This window comes from Cataglyphis hispanica, chromosome 11 (genome assembly GCF_021464435.1).
Source record: "Cataglyphis hispanica isolate Lineage 1 chromosome 11, ULB_Chis1_1.0, whole genome shotgun sequence".
NCBI classification, from domain to species: Eukaryota; Metazoa; Arthropoda; class Insecta; order Hymenoptera; family Formicidae; genus Cataglyphis; species Cataglyphis hispanica.
In genome coordinates, this window is record NC_065964.1 from 4,930,637 (window position 1) to 4,943,919 (window position 13,283).

Here is a 13,283-nt window from a genome sequence, read left to right on the forward strand (position 1 = left end):
TGCAGCGTTCAGCACATAAGTTATTTTTATATTAAAATGAAATATTGTGTTACTGAATGTATATATTTAAAATTTTTAATAAATTCATAGAGTGTTATTCTCTACTATCTCTTTTTTTTCAATATATGACATATTAAAACATTGTTAGATATAAAATGCAAAATATGAAAATAAAGTTCTAATTTAGATCAATAAGGATCATAAATAATTGATTAAACCAGAGAAAAATATTTCGATATCAAAAGATAACCAAGCAATAAATGTAATATTGTATTTTCTATCATTGCAAGAATAATTGGGAAGGTTTATGAAGTTTTCTTTATGTATATCATATAAAAAAATAATTTTATTTATCATCTATATTTTTGGTCATAAACTGTCTTTTCATTTCAAATGTAACGATACCAACAGCTACACCAACATTTAAACTGTCAATGCCGTTAGTCAGCGGTACATTGACACGAATGCAATTTCTCGCATGGAGCAATTTGCATGATTCGAGACTTACACCCTCAGTTTCCCCACCAATTACAAGTACTATTTCTTTCTTTGTAAAATCTAACGTATAATAAGGTTCAACTGGAAGTTGAGATATTAACTTTTTTACTAATAATTTAGTTTTTGCAGTTGGTTTGTGTGATTTATTTTTATCTACTAATTCGTCTATCGCGTCCTCTGATTTATCGTTTTCAACTATTTGACCATTGTTGGCATCGTAATTATCTTGTTTCATATTATTATCGTCAGCTTCGATGAAAGTACTTACATCTGATTCTGCATTAACCATATTATCTTTTAACTTATTTTCATATGTTATATTGTTGTCTGCTAGGAACATCATCGATTCGTTGCTTATTAATGTTGGAATTTCATCCCATAAAACAGATGTATGTATTGGTATGCGAAAATGTGCACCAACAGCACTGCGTAATACTTTAGTGTCCCATAAATCTGTACATCCTGAAAAAAGGAATTAAGGAAATAAGCTTTTATGACTGTAAAATTAATAATATTTTATGTATAAATTACCTTTCATTAATAGCAGCTTTTCACAACCAACTGCTGCAGCAGCTCTAACAATAGTTCCTAAATTTCCAGGGTCTCTAATATTATCGCAGATAATAGTCAGAGGTATAGCATTATCAGTAGGTTGCTTGGCAGTCACATCTGGGATCTCAAAAATTCCTATATCAAAGAATAATTATATATATAATACTATTCATTTCTTTAAAGTTAACTTGTTTGCATTTATTTCCATATAAAATCAAAATCAATGTTTACCAAGTATTCCAGGAGAAGTTGTTAAATTAGACCACAACTGAATTGTACGATATGGAACTTTATACAATTTTACTTCCTTGGATAGTGACAATGGTAATATTTCAGATATTCTATTGAAGAATATGGCTTTTGGTTTTGTCCCTGCTTCAACTGCATCTTTAATCAAACGAAAACCTTCTAACAACATATTATTATTTTTTTCTCTCTTGTTTCTTGTTTTGACATCTATCATTAAAGAGCTGAAACATGAAAAATACATGTGATTATTTGCACGTGGATTGATTAGTAGTTTAATAAATATGATCCACATATTATTTAAGGAATTACACATACCTTATAAGCCTGTCATCTGCTTTAATACATTTGTATCCTTGTTCTGTGGTAATAGTTTCTCCCACTTTATTTTGAATCTCCTGTTTTTTCTTTTCTTTTCCTTTCTGTGTTTTAGATTTCTCCTTACGTGTTTTAAATTTCTCCTTACGTGTTTTAAAAGCTTTTTCAGGTATTTTGGTTTTTGTTGTCTTCGTATCAGTCGTTTCATCAAAAAGTTCATGTTCATTGACAATCGCAACAGGAGACCGACTAGCCCACCTAGTATATCTGCATTTTATATTTGGCCTTAGATTGATTGACCTCAAAAGATTTATGCCGCAAATCGATCTAATCGATAATTGCACTGCATTGAGCAACATTCTTATTTCGAAAGCTCACTTAAACAGATTAATCAATATTTCGTAAACGTTTATTTCAATAATTTATATTATATTAATCATATATATTTCTTATTATAACAAGTGCACATCTTTATTCTGTTGCTGAATTTCAATTACTGACCGCATGCCTTTGTGTACATCAGCTGAGCGAGCCATGAAACATAAAGTTATATGACGTTGTACTACAGCTGTCTTCATTTTCTTGATGTTATAATTGCTGCGAGCGTTTGACCAATCGGAGCAAAGATCTCCTTATTCTGATTGGTCAATCAAATACTTGCAATACTTATAGCATCAAAAATATTTTTAGACATTCGCATCGTATCTAAATATTCGTGCATCATGACTGCAAAGTGTGTGCTCTATTTCAAATTCTCAAGATGTACTGTGTACTATGTTTCGTTATAATGCACGATCTAGCGAGAAAAGAAGAACAAAATTCTCAAAAATCGTCAGGAAACTCGAAAAAAACATCAAATTATAATCAAATAAGAAGTAAGTACATTTTTATTATATTAGATAATACATGAACTAAATTTCTAAGAATCGCGATTCAAAACAAGAAAAAAAAGTTTTTAGAATTTTATAAATCTTAAAGAGTAATTTGAATACTGCAAAACTTTAAATTATCAAAAATCGTCTAATTATTAGGATCATAAAGTGCACGTAATAAAGGTTCGTGAGATACTACGATATGCATCCTCTAACTTTACATCTTCCATACAGCTTATAGCAAAATTAATTACAATCATTAGCGACTTGATATAGCGCAAATATTGTCGTATAAAAATGTTGGAATGACGATAATCTTGCCATTTGACAGAATCGAGAAAATTTCCAACATATTATTGTCGCGGGAAATGAAAGAGAGAAAAGCATTTATTCTAAAATTTTCACAATTTTAATTACTAAACGTAGCGTACGTACTATACGTTGCTAATAATATTTAGAGTTGCATTGTCACACAGAAGATTAAAAATCTTTTAAAGATTCTGCGTGTAAAGATCGATCTTTATAAAGTCCATTTCAGTATCATTTTAACGAATATTATATACGATTGTGTACAGAATATGTATATATATATATATATATATATATATATATATATATATATATATAATAGATAAAATTTATTTTATATTAATAATTTTTAATAAAATTAAATTTTTAAATATGTATTTAAATTTTCTATACACATAAAACAGAGATATTGCATTATGTTAGACATTTCTTTTTCTATATTTAAAATGAGATAAATATTATAGATATATAGGGCTAAGGAGAAAAAGAGGATTAAGAACTCAAAAGATTATTTACTCGTATAATATACTCGTATAATATATTTTTATATATTATATTACTTACATATGGTTATATAATTAATAAATATTGATTAAATAATATTAATAAATAATATTTTTCATTAATAGTTTTTTTAAATAATAGTTTATATAATCGCGCATACAAATACGGATATATAATACAATTGAATTAGTTTTGAAATTGTGATGACATCCAAGAAGACCATGGATACAATGCAGGTAATTGCATGTAATTGTTACCGAGGCTTTCAAACTTGATAATTTCTATGTTTGCAATACCGTTATGCATATTCATGTAATCATTTGTGCTGTTATTTGACACATGAGAATTATATTGATGTTCATAAATTCGTAAATTACTGATCATGGGAGGCTTCTGATTATAGATATTACAACGATAAGAATGATCGTCTGGAAAGAAAGAATTTTAAATATAAGTAGTTGTTTAATTTTATAGTTTTTCGTTTTGCATATTCTCGATATTTAATAAAAAAATTATATGTGCAAATCGCTATATAATTAGGACACGATAATTCGTCACATTTCATTAATTTCATATTATATTTGACATTTCAAACTAATGCGTTATAAGCTGTTTCCTCTGTAATTATCAGAAAAAATAATGCAATATTTTTTTCATCAATGTGTAAATTAGCTCAATTAGATTTAGAAATTTTGCCGATTTAAAAAAAAAAAGATTAGATTAAAAGAAGTAAATTATTAGTATTTTCAAAATACTAACGGTAATAAACAATAAGTAGATAAAATTATTATCTTTATTATAAAACTCGTATTACCATGTGATTTCATATGATGATGTAAGGCGCCAACTTTACAAAATCCTCTGTTACACACTGGACAACGTAATGGCCAGTTACCAGTATGAGAATACCCGTGAGCCCTTAAATCACCGGGAGTTGGAAAGGATCGTCCACACTCATCACATTTATGTGGCTTCTCCTGCATTTCAAATTATATTATATATCAAAACATTGCATATTCTTTGCAATATCTATTTTTATTTACGGATAATTTATATTTATAATTATTGTAGTATTGGAGAACTAGAATACTTTACTCTGAAAAAAAAACTATTTTTTACAGATTGATTTACTTTTTATATTAAGTTATAGTCTATTTTTAAATTGCACATCGCTAAATGCACAATATTTCCAATAGGGAAAGGAACCTTGTAATGCGTCATACGATGATAATATAAATTCGATGAGGCGGTAAAGCGTTTTCCACACATCGGGCATTCGTGAGGACGTTCACCGGTATGAATCCTAATATGGGTATTTAACGAGCTACTTGTGCTAAACATTTTACCACATATCGTACAGCCGTGTGGTTTCTCTCCTAAAATATTTTATAATATTAATTGTGATTGCAAAAATATAAAGAAGCAAGTTTTCAAATACAATTTTACATAGTACTTTTTCTTTGTAAAGTCTTTAATAATTTTGTTATTTAATTATTATTTTATTATATATTTATATTATTTAATTGTAACTTAAAAATTTTATAAATATCAGTATAATGTGGAATATGTGAAGAATTTTCGATACTTAAATTCTCTAAGCTTCTTAAATTCGCAATCACAGCCAAAAATTAGAATGCAATTATTTCTCTGTTATTCGGAAAAAATATTTATATGTTATCACAAATTATTAGTTTAGGATGCAGATATAACGACGTTATTATTAATTACTATATTTACATTAATAACACAGTATATAATATTTATTATTCTAAGAATAATAAAATCTAAGGAGAATATTATGAGAGATTATTAGAATACGTATTTTTAATATTTCTCTCAATATTTACCTGTATGGGTTCGTAGATGTCTTTTTAAAAGTGAAGGTCTGTCGAAACTTTTACCGCAAGTTTGGCAAGGAAGACATCGTTGAAATTTAAAAGTATTAACAACACTAGTTTTCCATGCAGCTCCATTTCTACTCAAATCCAACGGTGCATTTTGCGTTGCGTTCCATACTAATTAATATATTATTTACTTAATTAAATTGTAATTATGTGATATTAGACATATTACGTTCTCCTCTATGCATTTTATAGTGACAATAATATAATCATTTGTATTTCAATAAGTATTAAATTTAGAATACGTTTATTTACATTTTTTCGCTTATTTATAGGAATATTTATAACGTGAATTTTTTTTCCATAATTTTCTTACCGGACATTATGATAATTTCTTATTTCTGATGATTTGTCAATTTACACGAGTAATCGTTTGTATAATTGTAATTATGATTTTACGAGTAAACGGAACTAACGCGCCGAATTACACGAGCAGCATTTTAGCACTTTGGTCAGATTAAACGCGATCAGATTAGAGGTAAGAAGCGGTGCAGTCGCGCAAACGACTCTCCGGCGCATGTCAAAGGCGGTATTTTCATCTAGGGCGGAGTTTGATCGCTGTTTGGATAATATACTTTGCAATTGCGCATGTGGCACATTTCGAAACATGTATTCAAATGATTGTCGTGGTACAGGTGTTGCTAAAAGGCAATACTAAAAAAAGTGATGAAATTTATGATTCATCTGAAAGGTAAAATTATACTGACAAATATGTGTAGTATAACAAAAGAAATTGTTATTTAATGCAAAATATAAAGAGAATTATTCAATATATAAAATAATTAAATAATGTGTAAAATAAAATAAAGAAAAAATGACATTTATCACAAGCGAAAATTGTGATTACAACGCATCACATGATTAAGATAATATAATTAAAATATTTTATCGTTATTAAAAAAAAATCTATTTTATAATATAAACAAAAATCCGTCTTTGTTTCTAGAAAGATACATCGGTTGTTTTTTTTATCAAAGATGTTTACGTTATATTATCAAATCAAGAAGATAGAATTTAAATTTATTTAATATTTCCTTTCAATTCTTAACGTTACCAAGGCAATAAACTTTCATACAATCAAATATTAATATATGTATTAATTTAATTTATACTCCCATACTTTTGTATACTCCCATATATATATATATATATATATATATATATATATATATATATATATATGGGAGTATACAAAAATCGATTTTTAATTATATACTTTTAAATATATATTTTCATTAATTAATTTGATTTCAAAAAGCGTTTACTGACTGTATCGTCCGGCTAAATCTTGAACAAAGAAATAGGACGACGTAAATTTTACGTCAATAGCTATTTAAATCTAAAATACGGCAAATGTAGTCTATTGTGATTTATAGTAGACACTTCCGAATCACAAGCAACTTGGCGTCGAACGAAGATAATATTCTTTGTTAGTCATATATATTCATAATATTCATCTTTAATATTTATCTCTGTTTAGAGTTATTTTACAATCGCGTAAAAATGTATATCTATTCATTAGATATTCAGACAAACATTATCGTATAGATGAAGCTTATGAAGCAGATAGCCGGTAATGCTTTGTCATCGTGTACTCATTATTATCCGTGATATTCGTCTGAAACGACACGCGGAGCGGAGGTAGGATAATTCGTCGTTTCGAACTATCGGACGTCCTACCGTGCGAACCCCTCATTTGTCAACGCAAAGGATATTAAAGCCATTGAATGCTCCGGCGGGATCTTTACAAATCGGTTCTTCATCGACCATAGACAACAATGTGCATATTTTTGCCGTGTAGCGCCGCAGTATTATCGTGGCTGATCGATTTCTGTATCGTAAAAACTGTCGTTAAATGTTCCTGTAATGTTCTTTTCATGCCTTTGATATCCGGTGTGTTATCTCTCTCGAAATGATTAAACTCTTTATAAATCAAATAAGATGAATACAAAGTTATAATTTCGCATAGTTAATTTTGTAATACTGTAAAATCTTTTTAAAAAAATATGTCACACACATTCTTGTCCCATAAAATATTTCGAATTAATCTATTTTATCATAGAATATATTGGCGATAACGTAGTTAATCACTTAAATTTAAATTATAAAATTAAAACAATTAATTAAGTAATAAAATATAGAATGGATGATTTATTTGATTCTTTCTTTCGTTAATATTTGAGCGAAAATAATGTAATCTCGCTAAGTATATTTTATGGAGATATATTCGAATGAGCAGAAAACATATACACTCTCTTTCGTGTATTTATTTTAATATTAAAAATTATTAGTACAAAAGTTTCGTTTAACTATCCGAGCTTTGCGATCCCGTACCCAAATTCGGTACGGCTTGAAACTTCATTTTCCTCGTTTGCGATACGTATTCTAGTTCCAACAGGATCAGCTCATTCTCGCCTGTACGAAGATACGGAGCCGGTACGTACAGAGTTTTTTGCGGACCGACCAACGGCCAATATCTGCCGAGATTGTGACCGTTCACGAAAGCCATTCCTTTACCCCAGCCGGTAGTGTCCAAAAATGTGTCCAACGGTTGCCCAGTAATCGTGAACCGTCCACGAAGAAACACTGGGCCATTGATTAAAGATCCACTATTTATATTTATAGTTATCACATCTCGAAGAGATGACACGTCAGAAATCGTGTAGCCCGTCATATTCCAATTAATCAATGGAATTCCGCTAATAGTCACGTTTGATATACCCTAAAAAACAACGCAAGGAAAACAAATTTTGGTACAATCTTTGATATCAAAAACAACTATAAATCTCATTATCTTAATACTTATATGCAAACACTTTTTTTAGATCTTATATAATACCTTAAAATCGTGGATTTCGTTGCCAAAATTCAAACGTCCTTGATTCTCCACCAATAAACTCAGACGGCGACCGTAAGGATTCTCTAGCGGCACAGTATATATGTTATCTATGCGACTCAGTATTCCGGATAATCTACCATCCACGTAAACTAGCGCTCTATCCTTCGTCATTGCATGTAATATAGCAGGATCGAATACAGAAGACGGCAAATTCGTCTCGTAAAGTACAAAACCTTGATTTACAGATAGATGCTCGAAAGTTTTAGGTCTACTGCCGGTCGCCAAGCTCACCACAAACGAGGATCGGCTATCGAACAGCTTCTGTATCGGTTCTAATAATACCGGACCGTAATTGCCTTTCGGAGATGTGGTTGGAAGAGACATGTTCGGCAATGGCAGGTACTGTAATTTCAAGAGACATGAACTTGTTTATAATTAATAATAACTCTTACATCTTTTCTAGAGCAATAAAAGACCGCAATTTTGTTATGAAGTTTCAAATATCTAATTAAAAATATGATACATATCTTGCAAAAAAACGCACCTGACTGATGACGTCTCTTATAGCAAAGTATTTGTCTGTCGGATCTCCGGCTTCGGTCAAAGGAGCATCATAATCATAAGAAGTTATCTGTGGACTATATGAACCTACACCGCCGTTAGCGCCTGTCAATAATTATTACGTTAAATAAAATTCACTTATTGGTATATATAATAATTTTATCGCAAATACTGCAAATATTATTTTTGCAGATTTTATTGGCTACCGATTCGCAAAAGAAGAAATTGACTAACCGGAAGTTAAAGCAAAGTTTGTACCACCGTAGAACATGTAAATATTAACGGAAGCGCCTAGAGCAAGCATTTCATTCAAGGTCTTCGTGACAGCTTTTGTTTTTACCCTCTGGAAGGTCTCCCCCCAGTGAGTTAACCATCCTGGATAAAATTCAGAATTCACCAAGGGACCCTATGAATTGTTTTTTTCAAAGTATAATCAAACGTGTCGAGATCTTCGAGATTTTTGTAAGTATATCAATATATCGCTGCTTACTCGTGGCTGATAGAGACGCATGGATTGAAAACTGCTAGTCACATTAACGGATGTCCCGAAATCGATGGTGGCATATGCACCAGGTACGAAGCCGCAACGGAGCAAGGACGCGGACGCACCATCCGTCGTATATAGGAGAGCCTTACTGCCAACTTTTTCGACAATCACTTCTTTTAACATATCCGTGTACTCGGTATCGCAAGCATTGTAGCTCCCATATTCATTCTCTATCTGTTAACATAAACGATGAAACGAGCACAGTGAAATTGATAACTAATAGACGTGTTTGTTAAAGTGAAAATTTTAAAAATTGAATATATGTATATTAATTTTAAATCATATAATTATCATACTTATTATTAATTATAAAGAAAATTATCATAATCATTTTTTGCACAACTCTCGTAGGTGCATTATAATCATTGCTTAAGATATTTATGATCTTCAAGTATTTACATTGATTAATATAAGAGATTATAATCCGAATTCAATCGAGAATGATAAATGTTAAATATATACTATCTCGGAGCAATCAATATGCAATCAGCATTTTAAAAGATTAAAAGATAACTTTTGATATTGCATAAAAATCGCATAATAATATTTGTATAATATTTGTTATCTCAAAAGTGCAAATTCATTACCTGAACCATGATTATCGGTCCTCCGTTGCCTCTTAAAAGTGGCTGGACTTTTTCTAACACCTGATTCAAATACGTTGTGGCATATTTCATGAAAGCTACGAAAGTGAAAAAATCAGTAGACAATAAAATTACATTTAATCCGCTCGTGTAATAATGTGTAGGTTTCAATTATTCGATAATATCGGTGAATTTGAGCGGCGACAATTGACAGAAAAGAAGAGAATCGTTGTAGAGAGTAAAAAAGACTTTTATCTCTTATCACGGAAGTAGCGGGTCGTTGCCCATGACATATCGGTTTTAAATTACGCATAATATCAGAGAACACAAAATACATTTAATTGAGGAAAGAATACTATTTTGAATCGAAACGATTCACAACTTCTATCAACATTTCATGTATCTTTACAACACGTGAAAGAGTTTTATCTCACCTGTATCTTTTGTACGTAGTTTTATATCCGGCACTTCACGAAGCAACCAATAGGGTAGACCACCCTAAGGACAGATATATCGATATTGAAATTATATATCAGATATAAAATATTTTCATCTATTTGACGTAGCAAATATATCGAAATTTTTATTTAATTAGACCACTAACTTTTCTCGCTAAATCATGCATATATTTACCAAATCTCTTTCCGCGCAAATATAAGGACCCGGTCGTAACAATACGAGCAAGTCTTCCTCTTGCGCGGTATTTAAAAATTCTATTAGATCCGCATCACCAGCCCAATTAAATTGACCTGGTTCTGGTTCGTGAAGACTCCATTCGACATAACTATGTTTCGGGAACAAACAAAAAAATTTAGTCGCATTGATATTATTCTACTCCGAAATTAATAAGTCTAGATAAAAGATTATTATGTTGCGTCAATGTGTATTTAACGATGATGTAAAATTAAGACTTACGTGGAGATCGCGTTAAGTCCCGCAGCTCGCATTTTCCTTAAACGATCCCTCCAATACTGTCTAGGCGCCCGAAAGTAATGAAAACTGCCGGAAACATACCGGAAAGGCTTTCCATCCAATAGAAATTGATTGTTCTCATAATCAACTCCGAAACTGTATTGCCATGTCTCCTGTATCGAATTATTTTTTTCTAAATTCTTGCTAAAATATTTATTAAAAGCGATATGCGCTATAATAATTAAAAATTTCTAAAACATCGCTTTCCAATCGTATCATATTTTCACACAAGTTTAACCATATTTACTTTTGATTATATTTAATTATGTGTGTGTATTCTATTTTCAAAAAATATTTTCTTTAATATTCTTTAATATTTTAATATTTTCTCTATTTCACGATCGAATTAATATTTCTGCAATTTCTTAACATAAATAGAACGTGTCACACATACGCACGTGCTTTCAAGTTACAGACTTTCGTGTAGTATATTTATATTTTTTGTTACATTCTTGTAAGCCGGTTAGCGAATTTTATTGGAAATATGCGCTCGGGGCCGGTTACTGCAACCAGCTGATCCCCGTCTCTTTATCGTCTCCCACCTTCGTCTAGTTAGTATATCGCGATTCCTACGTCCGTCTTTGACAGATTAATCATAAGAATAAATTTACAGACTCACAGAAATACGCATAACGTAGCAGACATATAGTAAATATTTTTTTTACCATTTCTCGCAATAGACGCGGATAAAATTTAGGTAGTGTATTTAATTTATATAATTACATTTACGCGAACTTTCTCTTGTACAAGACTTATACTATACTATACTATATACATTCAATTACACTGCAGTATTTGATTGAAAAGATTTAATCGTGTTTCGAAAATACAAATGCAATTTTGTCTAAAGTACCTATGTGAAAAGTGACTTTAAATTCAAGTAACGCTTTAGCTTTCGATTCAATCTCAGCGATCGTTCTATCTAGGATACGAGGTCGAGGATAATCGGTAGAATCAAACCATCTACTTTATGACTTGCATTTAAATTTTACGAATTATGCGAACGTATACATTGTGTACGAACGTATTATGGCTGTTTTATTTTATTAAATTAACATAAATGTGTATAGCACTCATCTTTATTCAAAGCATCTCCATTTTAAGAACGGAATTTCGACTATTTCCAATTAATGATGCACAAGTAATGAATTGATCTATAAAAAAATATCCCAATTCTCTTATCTTTTGAAAATAACGTTAAAGTTATTGTTCCAAGATTCTCTTTTTCTAAAATTATCATTATTATTCTCTTTTTTTGCTGATTGCGTTTATTTACACTTTTATGCATCTGAAGGTTTATGTAAAAACAAATATTCGATAAATTTGGAAACATTTTTTTTGCGAAGAAACTTTTCGTTAACAATAAGTTAAATTTATCTTTCGATAAGAAAACAATGTAAAGATACTTTAAAAAATCTCATAAAGATTGATTCATCAATTAATTCAATTCAGAATTGATTCATCAATTAATTCGAGTCTTGCTTCGAGCAAAAAACCGGGAATAAGGAAAAGATCTTTAAAATCTGTAACGTCAGTCATAAACACATTGCACACTTATAATATATATATAAGATTCATTTACACGTACATTACTCGGTAAGTTTATTGTCTCCGATACAGCACTACTCAATGCCAAGGTGGTCACGAATACCAACGACCACATTTTCCAGACGATTTAATTTCACGTCGCGCTTCTTTCAGCTAATCTTCGCCGTTCGACTCGCTTTCCACTGACCGACGCTCGCGCGTCACTGACGATTCGATGGCATGCCTAAGACAAGTCACTGGTATTTATCATCGGCGAGATGCGATACTGTGTCCGGTCGTACCATCGCTCAAGTATTGCTGGATTATCGGTGCACATTCTCGCCTGATAATGCTCAACATGTTTCAGAATCTAAAAAATGCTATCAAAACATTGCACTGTGGCAAATGTTCAGATAATGCATCCAAACTTTTAACACATTGTTAGCTCAGAAGCTCCTATAAAGTGTTACACATATATATTATTAAAATATAGATATATTAAATATTTAAAAAATGTGTATATATAACGTGTGATGTATAAATGTGACATCGTAATATATTATGCATTGTTTTAAATTATATCTCGCGTATTTATATTTTATGAGAGAAAATTGTTATAATATATTATAAGAATATATAATGTTTGCCCGATATTTATTCCATTCATATGTGATAAACGCGCTTCAAGATGCGCTAAAAACGATACTTTACGATGTTTGTTTCGCATGAAAGACGAGATTTCCATTATCGCTTATCTACTTGCACCAAAATTAATATTCTATTAATCGAATCAAGATCGCAATTTTATGTGCATAAGAAAATAATAAATATTATTGATATGTTGTTTTTGATATATGCATCAAAAAAATCAAGATGAAATCAGATTTATCTAATCTGAATGTGACATTTTTTTTAAATTTTTGTCGGATATCATGGTATCAAGTATCATAATAAAGATAAAATTCTGTCTTTTGTTTTTAATAATAATTTTCTATAGTCTTAGTTGTTTGTCATCTATTAGTTATTTTTATTTTTATTTTTAAAATTTGCATC

At 30.3% G+C, this 13,283-nt stretch overlaps 3 protein-coding genes across 7 annotated transcripts in view; all 3 read right to left on the reverse strand.

Moving 5' to 3' along the window:
• Positions 1–326: 326 nt before the first annotated feature.
• On the reverse strand, positions 327–2,138 carry LOC126852782 (rRNA methyltransferase 3, mitochondrial). 2 transcript variants are annotated; one of them, XM_050597942.1, is made up of 5 exons: positions 2,084–2,138; positions 1,615–1,991; positions 1,282–1,520; positions 1,030–1,185; positions 327–960 (listed from the first exon to the last, which is right to left on the reverse strand). In XM_050597942.1, exons 2-5 carry the CDS (start codon positions 1,971–1,973, stop codon positions 347–349), a joined length of 1,368 nt encoding a protein of 455 aa, XP_050453899.1. In that variant the 5' UTR covers positions 1,974–1,991; positions 2,084–2,138; the 3' UTR covers positions 327–346. The 2 variants fall into 2 exon arrangements, with proteins under 2 accessions (XP_050453899.1, XP_050453898.1); XM_050597941.1 differs by having other exon boundaries at positions 1,615–2,138.
• Positions 2,139–3,485: 1,347 nt separating this feature from the next.
• Positions 3,486–12,797, reverse strand: LOC126852794 (zinc finger protein 239-like). Its single transcript, XM_050597965.1, has 5 exons — positions 12,779–12,797; positions 5,147–5,314; positions 4,506–4,675; positions 4,114–4,276; positions 3,486–3,727 (listed from the first exon to the last, which is right to left on the reverse strand). The coding sequence occupies exons 1-5, from the start codon at positions 12,795–12,797 to the stop codon at positions 3,486–3,488; spliced, it is 762 nt and encodes a 253-aa protein (XP_050453922.1).
• LOC126852778 (beta-galactosidase) overlaps positions 7,448–13,283 on the reverse strand; it is a 108,201-nt gene continuing 102,365 nt past the window's right edge. For 2 of the 4 annotated variants that reach the window (XM_050597929.1, XM_050597928.1), the window contains exons 3-12: positions 12,292–12,626; positions 10,647–10,816; positions 10,365–10,515; positions 10,166–10,229; positions 9,735–9,829; positions 9,091–9,321; positions 8,835–9,006; positions 8,584–8,705; positions 8,040–8,441; positions 7,448–7,922 (exon numbers count right to left, since the gene is read on the reverse strand). In XM_050597929.1, the coding sequence (XP_050453886.1) occupies positions 7,506–7,922; positions 8,040–8,441; positions 8,584–8,705; positions 8,835–9,006; positions 9,091–9,321; positions 9,735–9,829; positions 10,166–10,229; positions 10,365–10,515; positions 10,647–10,816; positions 12,292–12,366 (1,899 nt within the window). In that variant the 5' untranslated portion in view covers positions 12,367–12,626 and the 3' untranslated portion in view covers positions 7,448–7,505. The remainder of the gene's footprint in view (positions 7,923–8,039; positions 8,442–8,583; positions 8,706–8,834; positions 9,007–9,090; positions 9,322–9,734; positions 9,830–10,165; positions 10,230–10,364; positions 10,516–10,646; positions 10,817–12,291; positions 12,627–13,283) is intronic. The other 2 variants (XM_050597930.1, XM_050597932.1) reach the window with 2 other exon arrangements.